We start from the raw sequence: 22,974 nt of genomic DNA on the forward strand, positions 1-22,974 counted from the left end.
TCTTCTGTGCCTTTTTTCCAAAAGCCACACCAGGATTTGGGGAAGGAGAAGGGGTTAGAACTTGCTGTCCTTTGGATACCTTGAATTATCCTAGATGGGCTAAGTGTCAGAGATGGTGCTCTTTATACTGAGGATCAGATTCTTGAGAATGCTGATCCATTGTGATGTGATGAACTAAAGTAGACATCTTTCAGGCCTTTCGTTACCACAGCTATTTTGGAGGCAGTAGGATCAAGACCAAAGACAAGGATATGAAATTATGTATATTTTCTCACAGCTATTAGTTTGCTTTATTGGTCACATCAATGTTCAGCATTGCTCAGAAGTTCCCCTCAGCTGCAAAGGGGCAACTGCAGAGCACACCAGTGTATAAGCGTCAGAGAGTGTGTTGTCTTTAGAGGTTGCTTTGGTATATTCCTGCTTATCTGTCTTATCTCTGGAAATACAAAATTAAGCCATTGAAACCTTCCCCTTGTTATTTGCTCTTTGAGATTTTATTTCTTTAAAACAAACCTTGTTATTTGCCTATTGTATTTCAGGTGAAATATCTGGGGGGGGCGGGGGGGGAATGATATAGATGAGAGCGGTGAAGGAGGAGGAAATTCTGAGTTCCTCCCTTATAGCTATCCATGAATCTTCCTCTTGGTTTGATAGTCACTCTGGGCATGTTTTTTTGCAGCAGCAGATAATGGAGGGACTGCATCTGGTGGCACATCAGGAATTCCTCCCAGCAATCCTGCTGGGAATTCCAAGTCAGCGGCAAGGAACCTGGGGTCCTCGGCTGGAGAGAAGGAGGAAGGAAAGAAGGTCAGACGGCAGTGGGAGTCGTGGAGCACGGAGGACAAAAATACTTTCTTCGAGGGACTGTATGAGGTACATGTAGAGGAAAACAGCAAGCTTAGGTGGCTTCATTTAGTATCTGGATATTCCTAAAGAAGGTTGATTGAATTGAGATTTGCAGGAACAAAATGCATACGTACACATATACGTTTGTTTGTCTATGCATATGTGTCTATATAGTTGGCTGTAAACCAGCTGTCAATCACAGGCACATTTCAAAAGTGTCAAGCTTTTTTTTTTTGTTTTGAAATACACAGGAAATATTTGTGAGTTTTATTCATGAATGTTTATAATAATTTCAATTATTTTTCAATTATGGTTCTGTTTTAAATGAGAAATAAATAAGTAATGTCCCCATCTCAACTTTCAAAAGCAACACACTTAGGCTGCAATATTAACCAAACAAGAAAACATGTCCTATTCTAATAAGTGGAATAGGACTAAGTCCTATTCTAATAGGCACTGTGTTTAGTCTTTCACCATGAAAAGGTTTGAGCCAGTTCAGTACTAGGGCTGAGAGACAAAGAAAATTTAGATCATCTTATCTTTTATCTCATATGATGTATATGATATATTCCTGGTTGTCCTGTTCCTATGATTATTTTAAGAGCACTTCTGTTATGAAAATACATATTAAAGGTGAAAGCAAAAGCAGCAGTGGTGGGTTTTCTTTGCATGTGTGCATCTTTTTAAAAATATTTTTTTTTTTAGTGATAGGCATAATTCACATGTATATGTTTTGTGGACAAAATGAACACTTAAAACACTGTTTTCTTTTTTTAACTCCTCTGACTTGGAATAATGTTCATGGAAACCATGTAATTTTTAAGTCCCTTCATCGCTCAAAGAAAATGTAACGTGTTGGGTTTTTTTTTGAATGCTGAGGAAAAAGTTCAAAAATTTGCTCTAAGGTGGATTTGGGACTCTGTTTGGTCCCCCACTTCCATTCATTTTGTGTCACTACCTTTCAAAAGAGGTTTTCACCTTCTTTTTTTTTTTTTTTGTATTTAAATCAGTTCCAGCCTTTTTTGAATACTAAGAAATTTTGTGATAGCAGGAGTTCAATGATAATGTATATAAAATGAAATTTTCCTCTTTTGACCTCCAAGGATTTTATAGGAATTAGCTAGTTTTAAAGGGATACTTACATGTCTCACTTTTATTTTTACCCTGAGAATAAACTTCTGAATGACCTACAGTGTAAAAATGTGTTTTCTGTAAGAAGTTTTTTATTTTTGTTTTTTTTAAAAATACAATATTTTCCTTCATTATTTGAAACTCAAATTTTGTACTTCTGATAACTGGAACGTGAAATTCACTGTAAATAAAAGTGAAGCTGTTAAATATAATAAGCTTTTCATTCACCTTAGTCAGAAATGGAGGTAGGAGGGAGAAGGGGGGAAAATAGAGGAAAGTAAAGAAAGCTAAGTGAGAAAGTTGGTATTTTCAGTTCTGCTACTTACCACATTTACAAGTAAAGTGGTTTGTTTGGTTTTTTTTAAGTTTGCTAGCAACTTGCAGTTTCTAGTTTGAAACAGTTCAAGAAATTGGAAAGTAATTTATTTGACATCTATAATGCATTTTATATAAAACAAAGGAAACCAGTGTCATCCTTTTGCTGTTGAGTTCTGATACCCAAGAATTTTGTTTACGACCATTGAAATCTAATTTCCCACAAAGAACCCCAAAGTCCCTCATGTTGTTTGAGTTGTCTTATGACGAGATTCAAGTTTGGGTTTGAGTATTTGGATTTGTTTTATTTTTTCTTTAGCATGGGAAGGACTTTGAAGCCATCCAGAACAACATTGCCCTGAAATACAAGAAGAAAGGCAAACCAGCAAGCATGGTGAAGAATAAGGAACAGGTCCGCCATTTCTACTACCGCACCTGGCACAAGATCTCAAAGTACATTGACTTTGATAATGGTTAGTATGCAATGAAATGGGCTTAGGATGGAGCTCACAGTCTCGTAAGGGTTGGAGTCCTGCCTTTTAGTGCTATCAGGGAGGGTAGGAATGGTGGAGATGAGAAAATAAATGCTGAATAGGATGTCTTTGAACATGTCTTATTTTCGTTAGCATGGCCATACTGCAGTTCATGTTTTTTGAAAAATACTTCTCAAAAACTAGTATTTGTATCACTGCTTTTATATGAATTCACCACGCCATAATAAATGCTGATCCTACTATTAATATTAGGGAAAAGCCAGATTCAAGAAAATATTTTTCTATTCTCAAGAACACACCTTTGAGGACAGTTGCCTAAATGTTAGTGAGGCATGACTTCATTGAGCAAATTGACTCCAGCACTGCTTTGCACTTCTTGGGAGAAGGTAGAAATAAATAGTCCGATATAAGTGTAAATGGTGAAATACTTGTTCACACTTCAAATAAGCCTGAAATTGTATCGTTGGTTCAGTAACTTAGGATTCCCGGTGCCATGTTCCCCTCTTCCCATTCTTTTCCCTCCTTCCCCATCTTGCTGAACGAAAAGGAAATTGGGAAGTCATATGAACTGCTAGTGGTATTTTGTAAAAATAATAGTAATATATGATAATTGGTAGTTGATTTTTATCAAATGCATACTATTCAGTAGCAGGCAGTGAGAATTCAAGTCAATTTGTGGGTAGCCTGATCTGAATAGCGAGTTAAATCTATTTCAGAGCAAACCAATTTTACCAAGACCCAGTTCTTTAGACTTTTTGAAGGTATGAAGAATGTAATTTCTCCTGTTAGCTTGTTGATTAAATAAAGATCTCCAGGGCTTTCCTGTCCTTCTGATGCTATATTCTAAGTTGCATAAATCATGGCAGTTTCATGGTGGTTGAATTTTTTGGTCTTTAAAGAACTCTCCTTAACATCAGCAAAGATTTGCATAGTAAATTAAATCTATACGATTTGTGGCCAGAGCCTCTCAAATTAAAAATAACTCATTAATGAGAAATGGATACGACTAGAAAAAAGCTGAAGGAATGCAAACATAGTGTATAATGTAGTCTCTTTATGAAATTGTTTTGTCTGTTCCTGAGATTAGGTTATCTAAAGGAGGAGTTACACATGTAAACTACCTGTCATAAGGTGTATTTTTTAGTTCCTTTTTCAAAACAAGACAGCATTTTAAGGTGAAACAAGTCATTAGTATTTTACTTAAAAACAAATGTTACAGCAAACACAGCATGGAAGTACTTTAAAAAAAAACGAAGTCATGGAGGAACTTCCTCTGTTTTCTGGGTAATGTACAGTTCTGTGTCTATACCTCTAAGGTCTGGAATCTCATTGGCTGAAGGAATTTAAGAATTAGTGCAGTAGTTTGATTAGCTTTAGTATTGGTAGAAATATGTGTGGCTGGATTTTGAAATTAAATGAGTCTGCAAGTCAGAGAGAACTGAATTCTTGACAAATAGACAAGAATAAATATTTTCATCTGATTTGTAAACCACAAGACTGTCTTTCCTTGCCATTATAGATATTTAGATCTATTGGCAATATTAATCTGCACATCATGGTGTTGATGAGAAAGGAGAAAAAAAAACTTGTTGAATAAAATACGTGCAATTCTTCATATGAAAATTTAGAATCTAGAATTTGCATTAAATCTCCCAGGTGCGTTCATGTGCCCAGAAAACATTCTCTGTCTTCTGGAAAATTCAGACCTTCTTCTTAATTTTCATATAAGAAGAGTTCTGTATGTGTTTTCTTGGGGGCATCTGGACATTTCCTTTAGAAACTGTAAACAGTTAAGTGATATTAGAGTTAGCTTTATTATGAATTAGCTTTATTTTGCATATTGAACTGTTGCATATTTGTTTAAATTATGTGGAAGACGCTTTGGTTTTTCTGTAATCTAAGAAATGTTGCATTTCCCAGATTTAAGTCACCAAAAGGAAATTGGTGAACCTATGTCTTTATAGCGTTTCTTGAAACAGAACTTAGTCTTACCATCGATGAGATGTTTGTCTCATCGTTGAAAATACAGATTATCTCATTTTCAGTGTTGAAATGAGTATCTGCAATGTAGCTGTGTATGAGTATCTGCAATCTGCATCTCACTTAAACCTTTTCTTCTTTTCAGTGTTTTCTCAAGGGCTGAAAAAATCCTCACTGGAGCTTTATGGCTTAATCTGCTATGGGGAACTAAGGAAAAAGATTGGGGGATGTGAGTATGAATGGCATAAAATTATTTTTATATGGTAGAATCAGAAGTGTCTACCCTTGAAGTTGGCAATGTCTAGTACAGTTTCACTTTTGAGTTATTCAGAATTTGTATTCATTGCATTCTATTGCAGTAATCTGTGGTACCGCTTTTTCATTAAATGTATTTCTTTTTTAAAGAGCTTCTTAGTCTGTTGCATTAGTCCCCTTTTTCTTTGACATTTCTTTAGCTTTTGCTATCTGTGGAATGCAGTGCATGTAATACCCACAGATGACAGGTAAATGTATACACAGCTTAGATTATCTGTCTATTTTATTATTACTGAAAACTAAGCAATTAGATGTGCAAATGATTTCATTTGCACCCACAATTATTTCTGCCTATGCCATCCAAATCTGGGATGGTGCCTTTCTCTAAGTCATTCTCTAAATCTTTACTTATTGAACCCTGAAGATGAAAAAGCATTACAAATCATAAACAGAAACAACAACTTTACTGGTTAACCAAGGTACGTTCTGACCTTGTCAATCCTGGAGGCTGGTTTTGTCTGCAAGGGTGGGTGTAGACAGATGAGTATATGTCCTACCAATGCTCCCCCATTTTCTAGAAGTTGATTAGTTGCTTTAGCAAGATATTTGAGCTTAGGCTTAGTACCATGTTCATAGCATCGTAGAATGGTTTGGGTTGGAAGGGGCCTTCAAAAGCCATCTAGTCTAACCACCCTGCAATGAGCAGGGACATCTTCAACTAGATCAGGTTGCTCAGAGCCCCGTCCAACCTGACCTTGAGTGTTTCCAGGGATGGGGCATCGACCACCTCTCTGGGCAACCTGTGCCAGTGTTTCACCACCCTCACTGTAAAAAAATTTCTGCCTTGTATCTAGTCTGAATCTACCCTCTTTTAGTTTAAAACCATTACCCCTTGTCCTGTTGCTACAGGTCCCACTAAAAAGTCTGCATCCATCTTTCTTGTAAGCCCTGTCTAAGTAAGAAGGTCTCCCTGGAGCCTTCTCTTCTCCAGGCTGAACAACCAACCCTCTCAGCCTTTCTTCATGGGAGAGGTTCTTTCAGCCCTTGGATCTAACAGGTCCATGTCTGTCTTGTGCTGGGGGGACCCCAGAGCTGGATGCAGTACTCCAGGTAGGTTCTTGCCAGAGCGGAGCAGAGGAGCAGAATTACTTCTCTCGACCTGCTGGCCATGCTGCTTTTTATGCAGCCTGGGATACGGTTCTCATGACCTTTATGGCTTCCAGAGTAGAGACAGCTCTAATGCAGCTAACTTGGAGAATGGGCAGAACGTGCACTGTATGTGCTAGTCCATGCACGTATACCTTATCTCTGTATTTTTTTTTCATTTGTCCCCAAGTTTTTTGTAGAGTCAGTGTTATATCATAGCACATCTTCTACATGTTTTGTTTAATTTGTGAGACATGGAAAATCATCAAAATACTTTCACTTCTTTGTAAAGTCATACTAGTTGCAAAGTGAAAAAGACAAGAAAGCTTAATGAGTGGATGTGTACAATTCCTAACAGAATTGTGGTATTTTGGCAGACTTTTTTTTTTGCTATATTATTTCCTCGCCTGAGATTTTTACTGTAATGTCATGAACAAGACTGTTGTGAATGTTCATACTGACTTTATTCTGTTTGTTCAAAGATCTCCAGTGTGTTAATTCATCTTGGAGAAGCAATTTTGAACTGTTTCATGACAAAGAAGGTGCAGAGGCAAGACAGATTGCATTGTCAGTAGAAATCAGCATTAGTGTTTCTTCACTATGTCCATGTCTTGTCTTAAAAGCATCAACAGACCCTCCTTGCTATGACTGGGAATAAGGTTTCACACAGTCACCATGGCAATGCATGCATACTCTGTGCTTCTGTCTTTTTATAACTTTGGTACTTGGTTACGTATTTTACCCACTGTCACTTGGAAAATTCTGGTCTCCAAGACCAAGTGGGCTTAAGCTGCAAGCCTCTACAGCCAGTTTATGAGAGGTCTGTTTTGCAGCTGGTGAAAGTAGTTTCTCTCTCTCTCTTTCTCTCTCTCCGCCCCCCCCCCCCCCCCATGGTATTCACCTAGCCCTATCTTCCCAGAAATCGAGATGACTTCTGTAGAGCTATTGAGACATGAAAACATGTCAGGAATACTTTCAGCATTGCCAGAGGGGGGGTTAATTGTTCAGTAAATAGATCTGGGCCTAACTATCATAGGGAATATAAATCAAGTTACCATAATGTCCATCTAAAAATGTGCTGTATAGTACATAGAAGAAAAGTGTGGGTTACATGTGCATTTTGTTATTTTTGTTTACTTTTTTTATTGCATTCAGTACTATGAGGGCTTGATGCTCTTTCATTATGCTGTGCTGCCTTAGCAACAGAGATTGAGCAGGAAGATGAGGAAGCTTTTCTTTTTAATACTGCAGTGTCACATTAACGCCCAGCAACCCAGGGTGACTGTAGTGCCTAAACTAGGGTCATTTAATCCATGAGTAAAATGTAATTTTCATGGTAAGGATTGTATAATAGTTGCACGTTACGAAAACAGAAACTTTTCAGAAAGGGTATGTTATAGCACATTTATGCACATTAATCCTATGTAAGAATGAAATGTAATAGCCTTCAAAACAGAACAGGACACAAAAAAAGGTCATGACTATATCACTTTAAATCCTAATTCACTGTTCTATCCCATTTCATGTAAAGGTATGGATGACAAGAACGCAGCTAAACTCAATGAGCTCATTCAAGCCGGGTAAGTAAGAACTTATTCCTGAAACTCTTAAAACTGGGATGTTCAGCAGCTTGATTGTTGAATTGGTGATCCAGAGTCTAGGGGGCATTTCTTACTTTGTTAGAGCTGTAGTTCGCCATTTTCCATTCTTTGTTTTGTATGTGTTTTTTTTCTCCCCTTTTCCATGAAGCCATTAATTGTTATTAGTAAGAAATGATGGGCGATTTTAAGAAGGTAATGAAATGAGAATTCTTTACAGAAGCTGACATTATAACTATATTGATTCACTACAGGGAATGTAGAATCATAGAATTGTTTAGGTTGGCAAAGACCCTTAAGATCATCAAGTCCAACTGTTAGCCTAGCACTGCCAACCACCACTAAACCATGTCCCTAAGTGCCGTGTCTACAGGTCTTTTAAATCCCTCCAGGGATGGTGACTCAACCACTTCCCTGGGCAGCCTGTTGAAATGCTTGACAACCCTTTTGGTGAAGAAATTCTTCCTAATATCCAGTCTAAACCTCTCCTGGTACCACTTGAGGCCATTTCCTCTCATCCTATCACTTGTTACTTGGGAGAAGAGACTGACCCCCACCTCGCTACAACCTCCTTTCAGGTAGTTGTAGAGAGCGATAAGGTCTCCCCTCAGCCTCCTTTTCTCCAGGCTAAACAACCCCAGTTCCCCCAGCCACTCCTCATAAGACTTGTGCTCCAGGCCCTTCACCAGCTTTGTTGCCCTTCTCTGGACACGTTCCAGCAACTCGATGTCTTTCCTGTAGCGAGGGTTCATCCCTAAACAGTTCTGACAACACTGCTCAGGAGTCTTGACTTTCAGACCTGAAATGACACTTCCAGTACACTATGGGCTTCAGCCCTCCAGTCGCTTCTGCATCTACTTGACTTTAAGAACAAGTATTCTCTTTCACTTCAAGAAAGAATTGTGGGATTTGGGGGTTCAGTCTTGGCAATGTACTTTTAGAATATAGAAGGGGTTAGAAGCTGCTGTACTATTAGAAGTGAGGGAATACCTGATATATTTGTACGTAAAATTTTCTGAAGTAGTCCTTTTAGCATTTGTGTATTCTAAAGTGAAATCTCTTTCAAAGGATGTTATTTTAAGGAGTATGATCATTAAGCAGGCATCACTCAGCAGGCACTGGTTTGTCCTAATCATGTCTTTAAAAGCAATTTGAAAGTAGTATTATTTTCTGTCTGTTACATATACCTTTTTACTTTTGGCATTTGTGCTTTTAGGGTGCTTCATCATAGCAGACAAATTATTGATGAAATAAACTTTACTGTAAACAGGAGGAAGGGTTTGCCCACTCAGCAGCTGCTGACTTTTTGACTTGACTTTACCTAAAATGGGTACTTGTTGTGCCTTTGTTCACAGACTGAGTTTCCAAATGAGTTCCTTACAGTTTATTAACCTTTAATCTCCTGGGAGATGCACTTTGTACAGTGTACTGTTCTGTTGCAGGTCTTGAATGTGATTATTTATGAAATCACTTGTTCCTTCTTTTGTTAACTGCGAAGTTTGAAGTTAGAAGAGAAATTGCCCTTTGGGTTTTGTACAATTAAGAAAATCTTACCAGTGTAAGTTTTTTTTCATATAACAAAATGATTCTTAAAGCCAATTACTTCTTTAAATTGGAGTTATCAGTTAAAATGGCACTGGGGTGAGCCTTTTTTCCCTAGTGTCCTGAATATTTGTAGAGTTCAGGATGTAGGATGTCGTTTTGGTGTCTCTGTTGTGCTGGAGAGCCTTTCTAATACTGTGTCATCCAAATAGACTAAACCATAATAAACGAGACTGATGAGTTTTAGCAAGCTGTAGCATCAGTCTAGCACTTCACATGATTAAGGCCTTAGTTATTCTTCTTAATGAGGGCTAATGATTTCTATGAAGTCTAGGTGTTTATTCTGCAAAAGCCAGTCTTGTGGCAAACCATTTTGAAAACAGGAGTCTTTGCATTTGAAAATATTAATGCTAATCTAACCAAAAACTAGAGTGTACATAATATTAAAATTCTTAGGCAGTTCAGAAATAGTTGCTCTTGTATAGGACTTTTGTCTACCAGATGGAAGACACATCTTTGCTTCCCTTTTTCTCCTGCATCTCTTACCCAATTGGTGGGTAAACCTTGTCAGTCAAAGAGGAGCAAACTGTGCTGGAAGAAAACAATGTTCACTTTTTCGTCCTCATTACCACCTGGATGTCTACATCATCTGAATTAATCCCCTGCATGTGCAGGGCAGCCTCATATCTCACACAAGGAAGCACATTGCATATATCCCATGAGATTAAACTTTCCGTCTTGCTCAGTGATGTTACAATTCTATGATCCTCCTCTCTTATTTGTAAGCAGTTCTTTTATTCAGTTACTAACACATTTGTTTCAAGTGTGATAGTCCTCCTTTTCCTCTGAGTGCAATGCACTTTGTAAGGCTTGTCACTATGTTGAAAGTCTTGAGTGAAAGTGAATCCAAAGTGATTAAAAATGGGGAATGTGAACATGCATTATTCTGATGATCTTCTTCTGAAGTAGGTAAACATTAGCCTTGTTTAATTGGTAAGAAAGGTCAAGAGAGGCTAAGATTGTGAGGAGCTACCTGGCAATTTATTTGCAGGATGACTCTAGACCCTGGAGTTACACATTCTAATTCAGCGCTTATTTTGCTTATGTTACACATCATCTCTGGCTTTCTGTGATAATTACATGGTGTATGGTAAAACAAATGACCCTGTGAGGTGCTCATAAGAAAACCATATTTAAAGTCTTCCTAGTTGAGCTTATAACAGAGGTCACAGATACTAAATGGTGCCTGAAAACTTAATCAGCTAGCAGTTTCAGGTAATGACAAAATCTTGTGTGAAATGTCCCTGTCTGGTCATTGAAGTTAAGGCCATTCACTGGTATATGTCTCTGTACTTGTCTTCAGAATTTCAGTAACATGTAAAATCAGGCTAGACCATAGCCTTTGGTACAGTTGTAGCTGAATGAATTGGAGATCTTTATCAAAGTTTAGATATTTATAAATGCAAGGGGAAGATAAGAATTGTTCTGTCCACTTTTGTAACTGGTCTGAGTAGTTTAGCATACTCATGTCAACACTGGCCCACACGAACTGCTTGAAGAAGCTTTCAGAATCATTAAGCAAGACAACTACGAAACAAAGCTCCCTTAGAAATTACAGGGAATCCGAATGACTTTCTGTCCAGTCCTTTGTTGCTAGCTTTTTATTACAGCAATGATATGTCACTGGATTGTGTGATTAGGACATATAACAATGAAAAAAGATTTCTGGCAGTATATCAGAACTGCTCAGAAACCTATTTAAATAAACTTAAGCCAAAGCTTTTTTGTTTTGTTTCACTTTTAGGAGTGAAACATTTTAATTTAACTTAGGTTTTGTAACAATCTTTACATTTAATAAAAAAATAGATTTGAAGAAATATAAATAGTTTCTGGGTATGTTTGTGGATCTGTAGGATTTGTGGATGGGTTAAAAAAACCCAAACAAACCACAACAAACACATAATTAAAGAAATACTGTAAATACGCAACGGTTAAAGCACAGTACTACTGTTAGCCTGTCTGTTAGCATATGTGTTTTTGCCCCCCAACCTGAGAGGCTCTTAGTAAGAAAGACCGTTAAAGACAGAAACTTTTAACACGTATTGATTGATCTGGCTGGTTCAGTTCCTGGGTGTTCTTTGTGTGGAGTGGGAGTGATCCTTCATTGCCTTCGATTTCCTTGTAAACGCTGTTTGGCATGCTGAGGGGTATTTGTAACTCCCTAAAAATCTTGATAATAAAATTGCAATTCATCCTGAAAAAAATTGTATACAAAAAAGATCTTTTTAAGTAGGTAGAATATGCTCTTGGTGTCAAGTTACACTAGTAGTTCTTAATGCATATTCAGTAGCATAACTGTTTTTAAGATTTACCATTTTCTGCATTTGGAGACATCCAGGATCTAGGGAAGGGAAGAGAAGGAAATAAGTATTGCTTAAGATAAGAGTAGTTCTGTTTCAAGCTGTCTCATTTTTTATCGTGCTTTTCTTTTAAATTAGTAGAACTGTTCTTTTTCCAGCCTCCCAGCCATGGATTTCAATTAGGAAACTACAGTCTCTAAATATATCTAATTTTATATTAGTTTAAAGCATAACTTATTTATCAGACTCTCCCTAGTTTGCTTGAAGCCCATCATACTGTATGAAAAAGGGAATTTGGGGAATTATTTCTGACTCTCCAAGCACAACACCTGAATCTAGAGAGCTGGGATGCTACTTCTAAAATGTATTTTAGGGAACAATGAAAATAAAAGTATTGATGGCTGTAGTCCTGAAAGAGTGCTGTAGTGCCAGGGTGAAAACTTCCATGTGAAGTTTTTAACGTTGTTTTGCCCAATTTGTGTGGTCCGTGTTCTTTCATTTGCTGAACAGTGTACTTTGCTAACTTCTAAACTGTGCCGTTCTCACTCAGTACTCGGGGAATACAATAGTTCCTGCTCCTCTTTTAGGGCTATCAGCAGTTTTGCATTTGTCCTCTTTCCACCAATATGATTTTTCTCCTAGATTTTTTTTTTTTTTAAAGTATTTTTTCCGTAATATGTTTTTCACACTTCTTTTCTGGCTTTTATCCTAGGTTTTGGTGGGTGGTTTGGTTTTTTTTTTTTCCCTTCTCTGCCTTTTAAGCATAGCTACAAATGCAGCCAGGAGCTTATAATGCTGATCCATTGTTCATGTGTGAGCTGCTCTATGGTGGTAACAGATAGTTGGTATCTGCAAGCCAAGGTGCAGCTGAGCAGGTGGTAGACAAATAGATCAGGAGCAACTGCCAGGAAACCTGACTCGATAATAAATGCTTTATGACCAACTAGTTAGGCTCTTTAAGAGAAATGGAAAATATGAAAAATGAACAGTAGTGCTTTTCTTCTTTTTCTTGATCAAATTAGTTCAGCTGTTCTAGGTGGATCAAGTAGGCTTTTGAGCATTCAGGCCCTTCTTTCAGTCGCCTTCAAGTCATGTGATGGAACAACTTCCACAAAGCTTGTCTGGTTTATGTAGTCATACCAGTTAATCTAAGAAGAAATGATGTTCTCCCCACAGTGCCCTTCTCATTTATACCCTTACACTGTTAAAGTTACAGTAATAATACTAATGCTGTTTTTGACTCTTCACTTGAATGCAGCTACTTCAAGGGCACATTTGATAAAAAGGTGTTGCATTATCTAAAATCATGATGCAGGAGGAGAGTCTCAGCTTGCACAAGTAGTCAAAAGAATTTGCTGTCCTAAAGTAGTAGTGCAATTTAGCAACCTGTTTCAAGGTGTATTGCATTATTGGATTTATTTTCACTGGCTTTAGTGGATTGTGTGTGAGGCTATTATGAAACTGTCTTTTCCACTAGAATGGGGGGGACATCTAGGCGTGTCTTCACTAAGCAAAGAAATCATTACAGCAGTTCTGATTGCTATAATGCTGTAATTAACTCCTTGCAAGAGCAAGGAAGATGATAATCTTGGCATGTTTGTGCAGCAGCATTGTTTTCCGTAAAACTGTTCTATTACATTCCCAGACTTTGCGTTTTCTAGTAGTTGGGTGCATTCATGCATCCTATCATCTCAACATGAGCTTTATAAAATTGCTTACTGTGATGAACAGTGTTAGTGGTAATAGAGTAACTGTAGCTTTTGTTGAATCCCTGCAGTTAAAGGCAAAAGGTATTTGTTGTGAATCATGAGGATGTGTTACTTTAGCAGAAAACTGTATAACAGGAAAAGTGATTTCTAGGAGCTACAGTAAAAGTTGAAGACTTTTAGTTCTCAGCTGGTTTTTTTAGTTACTGTTCTTTGAGGAAATAATAATAAGCACTGGACAAAGAAATCTATCTAGAGTTTTCATTTACTGCAAATTCTCTAGGTTCTGCCAAGTCCTTCAGGTTTTGTACCAGGCACTTTTATACTAGGCTGCTGCTTCTGACTGCTGGCTGAGACTAAAGTTTGGGCTCGCAAAGGAAAGCGGAGGTTCTCCACCTAAAGATTCAGACCCAAGAGAGAAGCTGTCCAAACATTGACCAGCTAAATTTGAGAGCAGCAGAATTTGTAGTCGAGTTTCCTGTCTTCAAACATTGCAGTCCCTGTTGACTTGACATAAGTGAGTTTGGGTTGATTCATACTGATCTTGTCCTCACTTGTATTGAAACTTGGTTTATTTACACATTTTAAAAAAAAAAAAAAAAAAAAAAAAAAAAGAGGGTGCTAGCTGCAGATGATTAAACTTTTTTTTCAGGAGATTTATTTTCTAAAATATGCAAATATGCTGCTTTTCTGATAAAATTATATCTGTACTTTAATACAATGATGAGGATATTGACCCTCATTCGTTAAGGCTAAGCTGTCCATTGCAATGACCAGGAGGAAGTTTTACATTTCATTGTTACATTATGTCATTGACTAGATATCCACGAGTCTTACTATGTCCTCCTCTAAGAGTCTTTCCACTGGCACAGATTGACCATTGTACTTGGGGGGACCCACTATCTTGTTGGATTCGTTTTCCAACAATTCAAACCAGAGTTAAGTTGAAAGAGGGAAGGTAACAACAATGCTTCTGTTAGAGCAGCTGTAGTGTTGTCTGCAGTTGCAGATGTGGAAATAGAAAGCGCTATTTAAAACCAGGCAGGTGCTCTTGGGTCTTTTTTTTTTTTCTCTGAAGTAGCACCATTGCTAGTTTCTTGTCAGCAGTTGAGAGCCTTCTCCTCTCTTCATTAGTTGAGCCTTCTGTGTCAGAGCTTGTGAGAAAGAGTGAGGGCTAATGTATTCCCTCTAGCTTCTGGTACCTCAGTGCAGATTGAGGAAATCTGCCCTTCCAGCCCTGGGATATTCTGAATCTGTAGAAGTTTACAGCTTAGTAATTGGAACTTTTGAACTGTTCACCTCATCAACTCCGTCTTCTCAGGTCTGGCTTCACTTCTGCTGCCCTTTTGTGCATTTCCCTCATAGCAGTGCAGATAAGTGCTCTTTCTGCCTGATGTTGTCTTCCTTACAGCATAAGAAAAAATGAGATCCTGCTGTAGGAATATTCTCCATAACTACTTTCATTTTACTTGCAGGGATTTGTGTTCAATCCTGCTGTTTCTATGCTAGCTGATCCTTATTGCTTGAACTATTACGTAGTAAATACTGCCATCAGTAACTTTGTTGGTTTCAATGCCTGCATTTTAAGTCTCTAGAAAGAAAACAGGGCTGACTGGGTGAAGAAATCAAATAGTTCCACTGTGTGCAAAGAAGAATGGCCTCTTGCTTTTAAGGATCTTTATAGCTGTTAATGTGGTATTAAAGCTAAAAGCCAGTGAAATCATACTGTAAAAGTTACTTTGTTCAGATTCCCGCACAAACTGTTAGGCCTCATTTCCGCAACAGATGCGGTGTTGATATTCCAGAATGGAAGACTCTTCAAAAACTTTAGATGTTTTTCTTCCCATAATTAAGAGTTAGGAGTATAAAGAGGAGACTAAAGAAAACCACTTGTCTTTTATAAAGAAGCTGTCTCTGAGGGTATTCTTCAACCGAAGTAACTTAATTCTAGTCCACTTTATAAAATAGCAGTCCCTCCCTAAGTGGACAGCCCAGTGTTTCATGAAAGTCCGGAAGAAGAGGATCACAATAGTAGCATTTCTATAATGAAAAGTGAGGTGATATAAAAGATTGAATGCTCTTGTGAATTAGCACTGCAAACCCTTACATTCCTTTGTTCATTCCTATAGCCGTGATTGTATTTGACTCTGTGTCCCTAATATGTATGTATCTACAAACTTTTATTAATGGTGCCTGTAAATACTTCTCTTTCAATGTATTCAGGGCTACGACTGTTCGTTACAAAGGCAGAAACCTTCGTATCAAAGCTCCGATGTGCAGGGCTTTGAAGAAACTCTGTGATCCAGATGGTAAGTAAGAGACACTGGAATGTGAAAGGGTTTTAACAGATGGTCAGAAGAATATGAGAGAGAGTAGGCCTGTTTGGATGTGTATATCACTGGCAGGGGAGTTTGTGCTATTTCACATTTGTGTTGGGCACAGATATGTCCCGATTGTCTTACCCTGTTTGCATGTATAATCCAAGTAACTTTAGGGCCCACCCCGCTCTCTAAGTCTTGGACTATGTCACTAGCTAAATTGAAAAGGAAATAGCTATACCAGACAAGATTGCTACTGCTTTACCAGTTGTGCAAAGTTTAGTCCCTTGTGCCAGTGAATAAGCAGTAGTATGTTGTTTAGCATTGAGCATTTTTTTTTTTTTTTTATATTTCCTCTTCCTTCCCCCCAATAAGCAGAATCAGTGCAGTTTAAAGGTCTGAAATACTGTACTTGTTCAAAGTTTTCAGCCACCTGATTTTTACACTGCTTGCTCAACTGGAAGCTCCAGTACCACTGCAGTGTCCAAGGAAAAAAATAAAACTTATTGGAACAGGAAGTAATCTAAAGGAAGCAGGCTCCACTGGTGAAGCTGAGCTGCTGAAGTTGTCTGTAGGTGATGCTGATGTCTGTGATTTTTTTTTTTTTTTTTTTTTTTTCCATGTAACTGTGCATACAGTGTTCTGATTGAGTTGTCCTTGCTTTGACCCATGCCCTTTGTGCTTCATTTCCCTTCAGGTGTTAGTGATGAAGAGGACCAGAAGCCAGTACGTCTTCCTCTCAAGGTCCCTGTGGAGTTGCAGCCACGAAATAATCATGCATGGGCTCGAGTACAGAGTCTTGCCCAGAATCCACGGCTTAGGTAATGAAGAACTGATTGTGGTGCTCAGAATAGAATAGGGCAATATATGAGCAGCATTCTAGCATCTTCCTGTCTCTTCAGGGTGCTCTTTGCCAACTGGGCAGTTCATCTTTGATAGTGCAGTTTGCCTAAATGTACTTATTCTGAAGGCTTTGTCCAACCAGAGTAAATGATTGTTGTAAACATGAGATACCAGACTTGAAAATTAGATTGTTCTTTTATATCTTTTAATTTGAGTAGTGAAAGGAGCCACTAGAGTTGGAGATGAATATACTTCGTGCCACTTACACCCAGTTGTCAGAGCAGAGTGCAAGTAAAGTGGAGATATGCAGCACTAATTCTACTAAAATTTGTATTGAATGTGCCATGAGACAGAGGCACACGGGAGGGAAGTAAAACTGGTCAGAGGCGTCAGCACCAAGACTCTGAACATGTCAACTGCAACACAGTGATCCTAGCAGAAAGGAAGGCATTTGTAGCTTAATCTCCTCCCTGCAAAATATAGTTGGTGCTGTTGTTTCAGTGTTGTCAATGGCTGCTCATCCTAGTACTTGCATCTAGTCCAAAACTGAGGGCAGAAAACAGGAGGCCTCTGTGATGTTGATTTTTCTTTCAAAGAGAGTACTTCAGTATAACAACTAAATATCATGCAGAGAGGATAATCAAGATTTTTACCATTAGGCTTATTTTGTAAAATGTTTTGGGAGCAAAAAGTAAATGTTTGCAGGGGATTTTTTATGCCCCTTTTTCTCTTTCTTCATGTGGTAGCTTTGTGCCTTGCCTGCACTTTTGCAGTTTAGCTAAATCTTGCCATCTTTTGCTATCTTCTTCTTCCAGCTGGAGAAACTAGTATCTTGAATCATGGCAGTCAGATTTATCTGATAGGCTTTTAGGTCTTTCTCAGTTGTGAGTTATCTAGATTTTAAAGTTGCAGGATAACATATGTTTTTGTTTTTCTTGTTTTTTTTCTTAGAGCTTGGGAGTGGTAGGTGTGTTCTCTGTGCTTGTATTACAGAATGCCAGTTTCTCCCCTTAATTCCCATTCTAGCATTGAGACTGTGATTTGAACCTCTGCTGAAATTTTTGCTCTGTTCCGTTAATTTGTTTATCTGGCATACAGGATGATTGTGGAGTTGCATCGGAAGGTCTCCAGCCTCATTGAGTTCCTGAAGCAGAAATGGGCTCTCCATGAAGTGCGTATTGTATCCTTTTTCTGCTACTCTGTTCTGTATGCTGTGTCCTGGGAGCAATTCCCTATGTATTCTAAGTTCATTTTTGCCTTGGGAATGTGACTCTCTCTCATAAATTTACCAGCCCTTGCTTAGTAAAGGTAGGGGTCAGTTTCTCAGCATCACTAATGGAACCTTTCATGGGAAAACCCATAATATTCCACTTTTATCCGAACTCTTCTCTGCTGTGATCCCCTGAAAAGCTAGTTAGTAATAAATGAAGCTCCCTGCCTTTATTTCACTTCCTTAAACAGTGAGCTTACTCTGTTTCATTGTAGATGGGAGACCACCATAGAAGCCTGGATGATAACTGATGATTTTGTTTCCAGTTGCAGCAAAAAGGTTAAGGACAGATCTTTCCACTTGCTTTATGCAGTTTCACCAAATGAAGGCTTAAGCTTCTTGTCTAGGTAGCTGCTGCTATCTATTATGTATCTGTATGCTGTCTGAGCCATACTACATTAGAGATTACCTTACCTCTGAACTTTGATCCATGGAGTAGGAGGATTTATGAGTTAACAGCCATTCTGTTCTCCTGTTGACTGGTGTGCTATATCCTGTTCTTAGTCCTTTAACTCAGGCTTTTCTTTTTAATTTGTGAGTCTGAAAGAAGTAACAGCATGGCACTTGAAACTTAGAAGGATGTCAAAACATGGAAGGTGGAGGTTATTGCACAGAAAGGGGAGTCTGTTTTGCTATACAGTGACGTTGGGGTTTTTTGCTTGGTTTTGTTGGGGTTTGTTTGTTGGTTGGGGTTTTTTTACCATTACAATGGTGTGTGAAGCAGAGAGAAGTAATTTTGTCTGGAACAGAGATTTAGTTTGTGCTTGTAGCAGGTCTTCAGTGTAGCCCTTACCATCACAAAAGGACTTAATTTCTGATCATAGAGTCTTCATACCTATGCTGAATAGAGAATATGTCCTTGATCAGCTATGTTTTTTGGTTTGGTTTGGGATTTTTTTTTTTTTTTTAACTTGCAAAGTAGGCTACCAGGTGCTTTTTTGGAAGGGGCACATGATTGTTGTATTCTTTGACGCATCTTTTTTAGCGAAAAACACTAGAAGAACGGCAACTTCAAGACTCCAGAGACTCAGAAACAAGAGGTGGCTTCTCAGAGGAGAAAGTAATGCTCCATCTCTTTCCAGGAGAGAATTGTACACTCACTCCACTGCCTGGGGTAGCCAGAGTGGTCCACTCCAAGGCTTTCTGCACAGTGCATTGGCAGGAAACTGGCAAATGCAAACAGAACACAAAAGACTCTCACTTACTACCCCCTGCACAAATCCTAGGTATACAGAGTGGTCAGGGGACAGCTAGGGGACAGCTAAAATATACACGGGGAACAGAAGGTAAGGGTGTTGGAAGGGCAGAGAGCACTACAGAGTCAAGCAGAACCTCTCAGCCCACAGCTGAAGTTTCTGCAAGCACTGAAGATGGCGCCTCAGAGCCTGGCCTGGTGGAAGGAACAGCCGCAAATCTTGGCATCACTAATTCTCTCCAAAAACCGCCTTCTGGACTTCAAGATCCAGGAGGAAACCACGAAAAGCTGAGCTCAGTGGCCTTCTGTGTGGACGGCAGGGAGGCCCTGGCTAGTGACCAAGCAGCTGTGCTACCATCGTGCAGCACAGCTTGTGCTTGCAGTAAGATCCCTGATGTGGAGGAACTCTCTCTGCTCGATCCATTCCCACGGTACATGAAGTCCTGTCAGGACCTGATCGTCCCAGAGAAATGTTCTTGCACAGACAAACTGCATGGGAAAGAATCTGCTCCAGCAGCTGGTGATACTTCTCCTGTGGCTTTTCCAAGCGGGAGGAGCGCAGAGACGTCTGACTCCTATTCACAGCTACCAAGAGGTGGTGTGGCTTCACCCAGCAGTGGCCCATCCAGATGTGAAACTCAGGCTAGCCACAGCCAGGGCCAGCAGCTTGATGCTTGTACCAAGGATATAACAGATGCAGTAATGGAGGATTCTCAAGAGAAGCTGGGCTCCTCATTTCCACCTCCACCTCAGGGACAATCTAGTACAAAGTCTCTCAAGGATGACCCAAGCCGGCTCTCTCAACAGGTTAGAGAAGAAGGATGGAGTCTAAGAACTTCTGAGAGCCTTACTCTGGCTGAAGTCTACCTCATGATGGGCAAACCGAACAAGTTGCAGCTGGAATATGACTGGTTGGCTGTCTTGGAGCCAGAAACCCAGGATGCCAAGGAGCAAACATCCGAGTCAAGTGCTGTTCCTGCATGTACCACCTTTCACAAGCAGAGACTCCTAAACTGCCTTTTAAAACTCATCTCTACTGAAGTCAATCCCAAACCAGTAAGTAGCTCTTGTTCATGCTCCAGATACTAAACTCTTACTTGATCTGGGGAATAATTGCCCAGTCGTGTTTTCGTAGTAAATCAGTGACCAGCCTTGTCAAGATCTTGGAGACTCCTGTGTTTAAAAAAAACAACCAAGAAACAAAAACCAAAAAAAACCCAAAACAACCCAAAAACCACACCACCACAACCCAGCTTGCTACGGAGTAGACTTCTCAATATGCTGCATTTGCTTTTTACACTACCTTTTAATTTCTGGTTTGCTGGGAGAGTCGATGGTATTACAGTGAACATTTAATGCGACTACTGAAAAGATCAGTCATGAGGTTAGTTTAGGTAGGTGCCCTCTATTCTCTCAGGTTCAGAGAACCATAGAACAGCCCAGGTTAGAAGGGACCTTGGAAGATCATCTGGTCCAGCCTTTTGTGGGAAATGGAGCCAAGATGACAAAGGGAGCCTAGATGAGATTAATATTCCACTTGAAAACTGCAACCCTTAATTTCCAATGTTTATGTAGTTCAAGTTACACTAAGTGTAAGTGTGAAAATAATTTTATTTCTTTGGGAGATAGCATAGCCACAGTGATTTTTGTAAAAGTTCCCAGACTCAAGGATAGTTGTTTAACAGACCCAGAAAAATACTTTCTTCCTTAGGCAGACAACTGGGAATGAACTTGCTTTCCTTCTTGTGCATTGTAACCAATGTTTAAGATCTGCTCCTATGATACCTGGGCAGCCACTTCCACCAAGTGCAACTGATTGAAACTTAGTAAAACATCCTTTTAAAGACCAAAAAGACACTGAATTCAACAGATGTGACTGAATGCCTGTGATGGAGATACAATGAGTTAAAGATGCCATTTGCATTGTATTCCAGCATAGGATGCAAATGTATCACTATTCCCAAACACATGTAGTTCTTTGATCTTTCTTTGTTGGTGCAGAGTTAACCCCCTCAAAGGTCCTTTTGATCCTGATATTATAGACATAGAATGTAGGTTTTTATAAATTTAAAACCATCTGTGCTCAGATACAGCTCCAGATACAGACTTTGTTTAAACTGTGAAGACTTTAAGACTGGAGACGGATCTGTGACAATGTCTCCTCTTTTGGCATCCACTCTTACTTCTGGTGACATGTGTGACAACCAGGGATAACATGATTAAGCAATCACAACCTAGAAAGAAGGACATCTCCTTAGACTGGGGCGGAGAGGGATAGAAGAGAGGGGAAAAAACCAGCAGTTATTATTTCCAAGTGTTTTCCTGTCACTTTAACACTCTTAGTGTCTTAATGAAAGTAGCATAGTGCTACTGAAAAATAAAGTTCTTTCAGATGTACCATATTGTACATTGCAATAAAAAGAAGTAATGTAAACCTTGTATTTGTCAAATACCACTTTATACTCATTGTGTTTCAGAAAAAGAGATAGTCTTCTTACAGCAGTGAATGTCGTGGGACTGGTACATATTCAAGAGGCAAGGGTGATATTTACTGCCTAATTGAAAGTACTGTAGACTTTTTGAAAGTTTTATCTCTTAAATCCTCTGCATTTCATCAAATAATGACAGGAACAATAATATTTTTGCCACAGGGTACTTTGACAGGGGAAGGATTGATTGTCTAGATCCCTGCTATTTCTCAAGACAACATGTAACAAAGCCAAAGCGGCCAACTGTGCTGTGGTTCATTCCTGTAAATGAAGATTATCAGCATAAAACATACTGTAGCAAATTGCATTGCAGTCAAGTGTGGGGGGGTAATTTTATGCCTGTGGTGTACACACTGATCCCTTAAAAAGGGAGCATTTTCTAGAAAAATGTTTGAACAACTTAATGAAATAACTGAATATGCCTGGAAAATTAGTAAAGCACCTTGCCATGTGCCTCTTGTTATTGCTGTATTACAGTATGAAATAGGAGAAGGGATGGGAAAAAATTCAAAACTATTGGTCTCTACTTGATTAGAATTAGGAGCAAAACATTTTTGTCCAGGTGTACTTCCAACCAGAGGAGCCCTCTGGATGGTTAGACTTTATGAAAATTAGTTTTGCACTGAATTAAAAACAACACCTTTTCCATTACTGTGACAAATCTGTGTCTTTTTTTTTTTTTTTTTATCCTCGGGTGGTCCAGCACAGTGTGACGCTTGTTGAGGGTTAACCTGATTGTAACATAAATTAATGGTATTGAACTGATGACATTTAACACTGCTAAATGCACAGGAAGGGAATTTCAGCTGCCCACCACACACACACACAGGTATTGGTTAGAGTACTTAAAGATATTGTAGTATATCAGATTTATTTTTTTTAAGCTTCCTAAGTAGAATGAGTTTAACACTGTATTTGTTGTAACAGTACACAATATTCATTTAATGTGTGTCCATTTTCAGATGCCCGAGATGAGCTCTGTTGCCACGTCACCTATAAAGCCTGCTCAAGAGGAGCAGTCACTGACTCCTCCGGGAAAGGTGATTGCCATCAGCACCAGGAGTCCAGGTTGTGCACGAAATCAATCTGCCCTTCGCAACAACAAGACTTTTTCTCCTGGTGCTGCTTCCAGCTCCTCAGGTGGGTATTAATAAAAATCCATTTCAAGAGATCAAACCATTAGTACCTCAGGCCGCGATGAGTACATTCCAGTAATGTAACACTGGGAGAATGAGTGTTCCTACTCTTACGAGCTTAACTGTTTAAGAACATTGGTTAATTTGCCTTAGAGTTGTCCTAAATTCAATACTACTTTGAATCTTGAAAAACAATGCATGCCAATAACACAGTTGACAATCCAGAAGAGCTCTCACAAGTGGCTCTTAACAGAAGATGCTAGCATTTGTTAGCAGCTGAGTGATACAGGGTATGGAATCTCAAGAGAGTAAAGGCTTACAGAGCAGGAGAGTAAATTTATAGTGTAAAG

General features: G+C 38.9%; 1 protein-coding gene across 5 annotated transcripts in view; it reads left to right on the forward strand.

The window, feature by feature from the left end:
* Positions 1-22,974, forward strand: part of CRAMP1 (cramped chromatin regulator homolog 1) — a 51,624-nt gene that overhangs the window by 10,357 nt on the left and 18,293 nt on the right. For 3 of the 5 annotated variants that reach the window (XR_005931434.1, XM_030001707.2, XM_030001706.2), the window contains exons 3-11: positions 680-873; positions 2,612-2,765; positions 4,912-4,995; positions 7,699-7,747; positions 15,597-15,682; positions 16,389-16,512; positions 17,633-17,714; positions 18,790-20,055; positions 22,451-22,628. Coding sequence is in view for 4 of the 5 variants with exons in the window: in XM_030001707.2 (XP_029857567.1) it covers positions 680-873; positions 2,612-2,765; positions 4,912-4,995; positions 7,699-7,747; positions 15,597-15,682; positions 16,389-16,512; positions 17,633-17,714; positions 18,790-20,055; positions 22,451-22,628 (2,217 nt within the window). In the remaining variant the exon portion in view is untranslated. The remainder of the gene's footprint in view (positions 1-679; positions 874-2,611; positions 2,766-4,911; positions 4,996-7,698; positions 7,748-15,596; positions 15,683-16,388; positions 16,513-17,632; positions 17,715-18,789; positions 20,056-22,450; positions 22,629-22,974) is intronic. The other 2 variants (XM_041120204.1, XM_041120203.1) reach the window with 2 other exon arrangements.

Source organism: Aquila chrysaetos, chromosome 25, assembly GCF_900496995.4.
Source record: "Aquila chrysaetos chrysaetos chromosome 25, bAquChr1.4, whole genome shotgun sequence".
NCBI classification, from domain to species: domain Eukaryota; kingdom Metazoa; phylum Chordata; class Aves; order Accipitriformes; family Accipitridae; genus Aquila; species Aquila chrysaetos.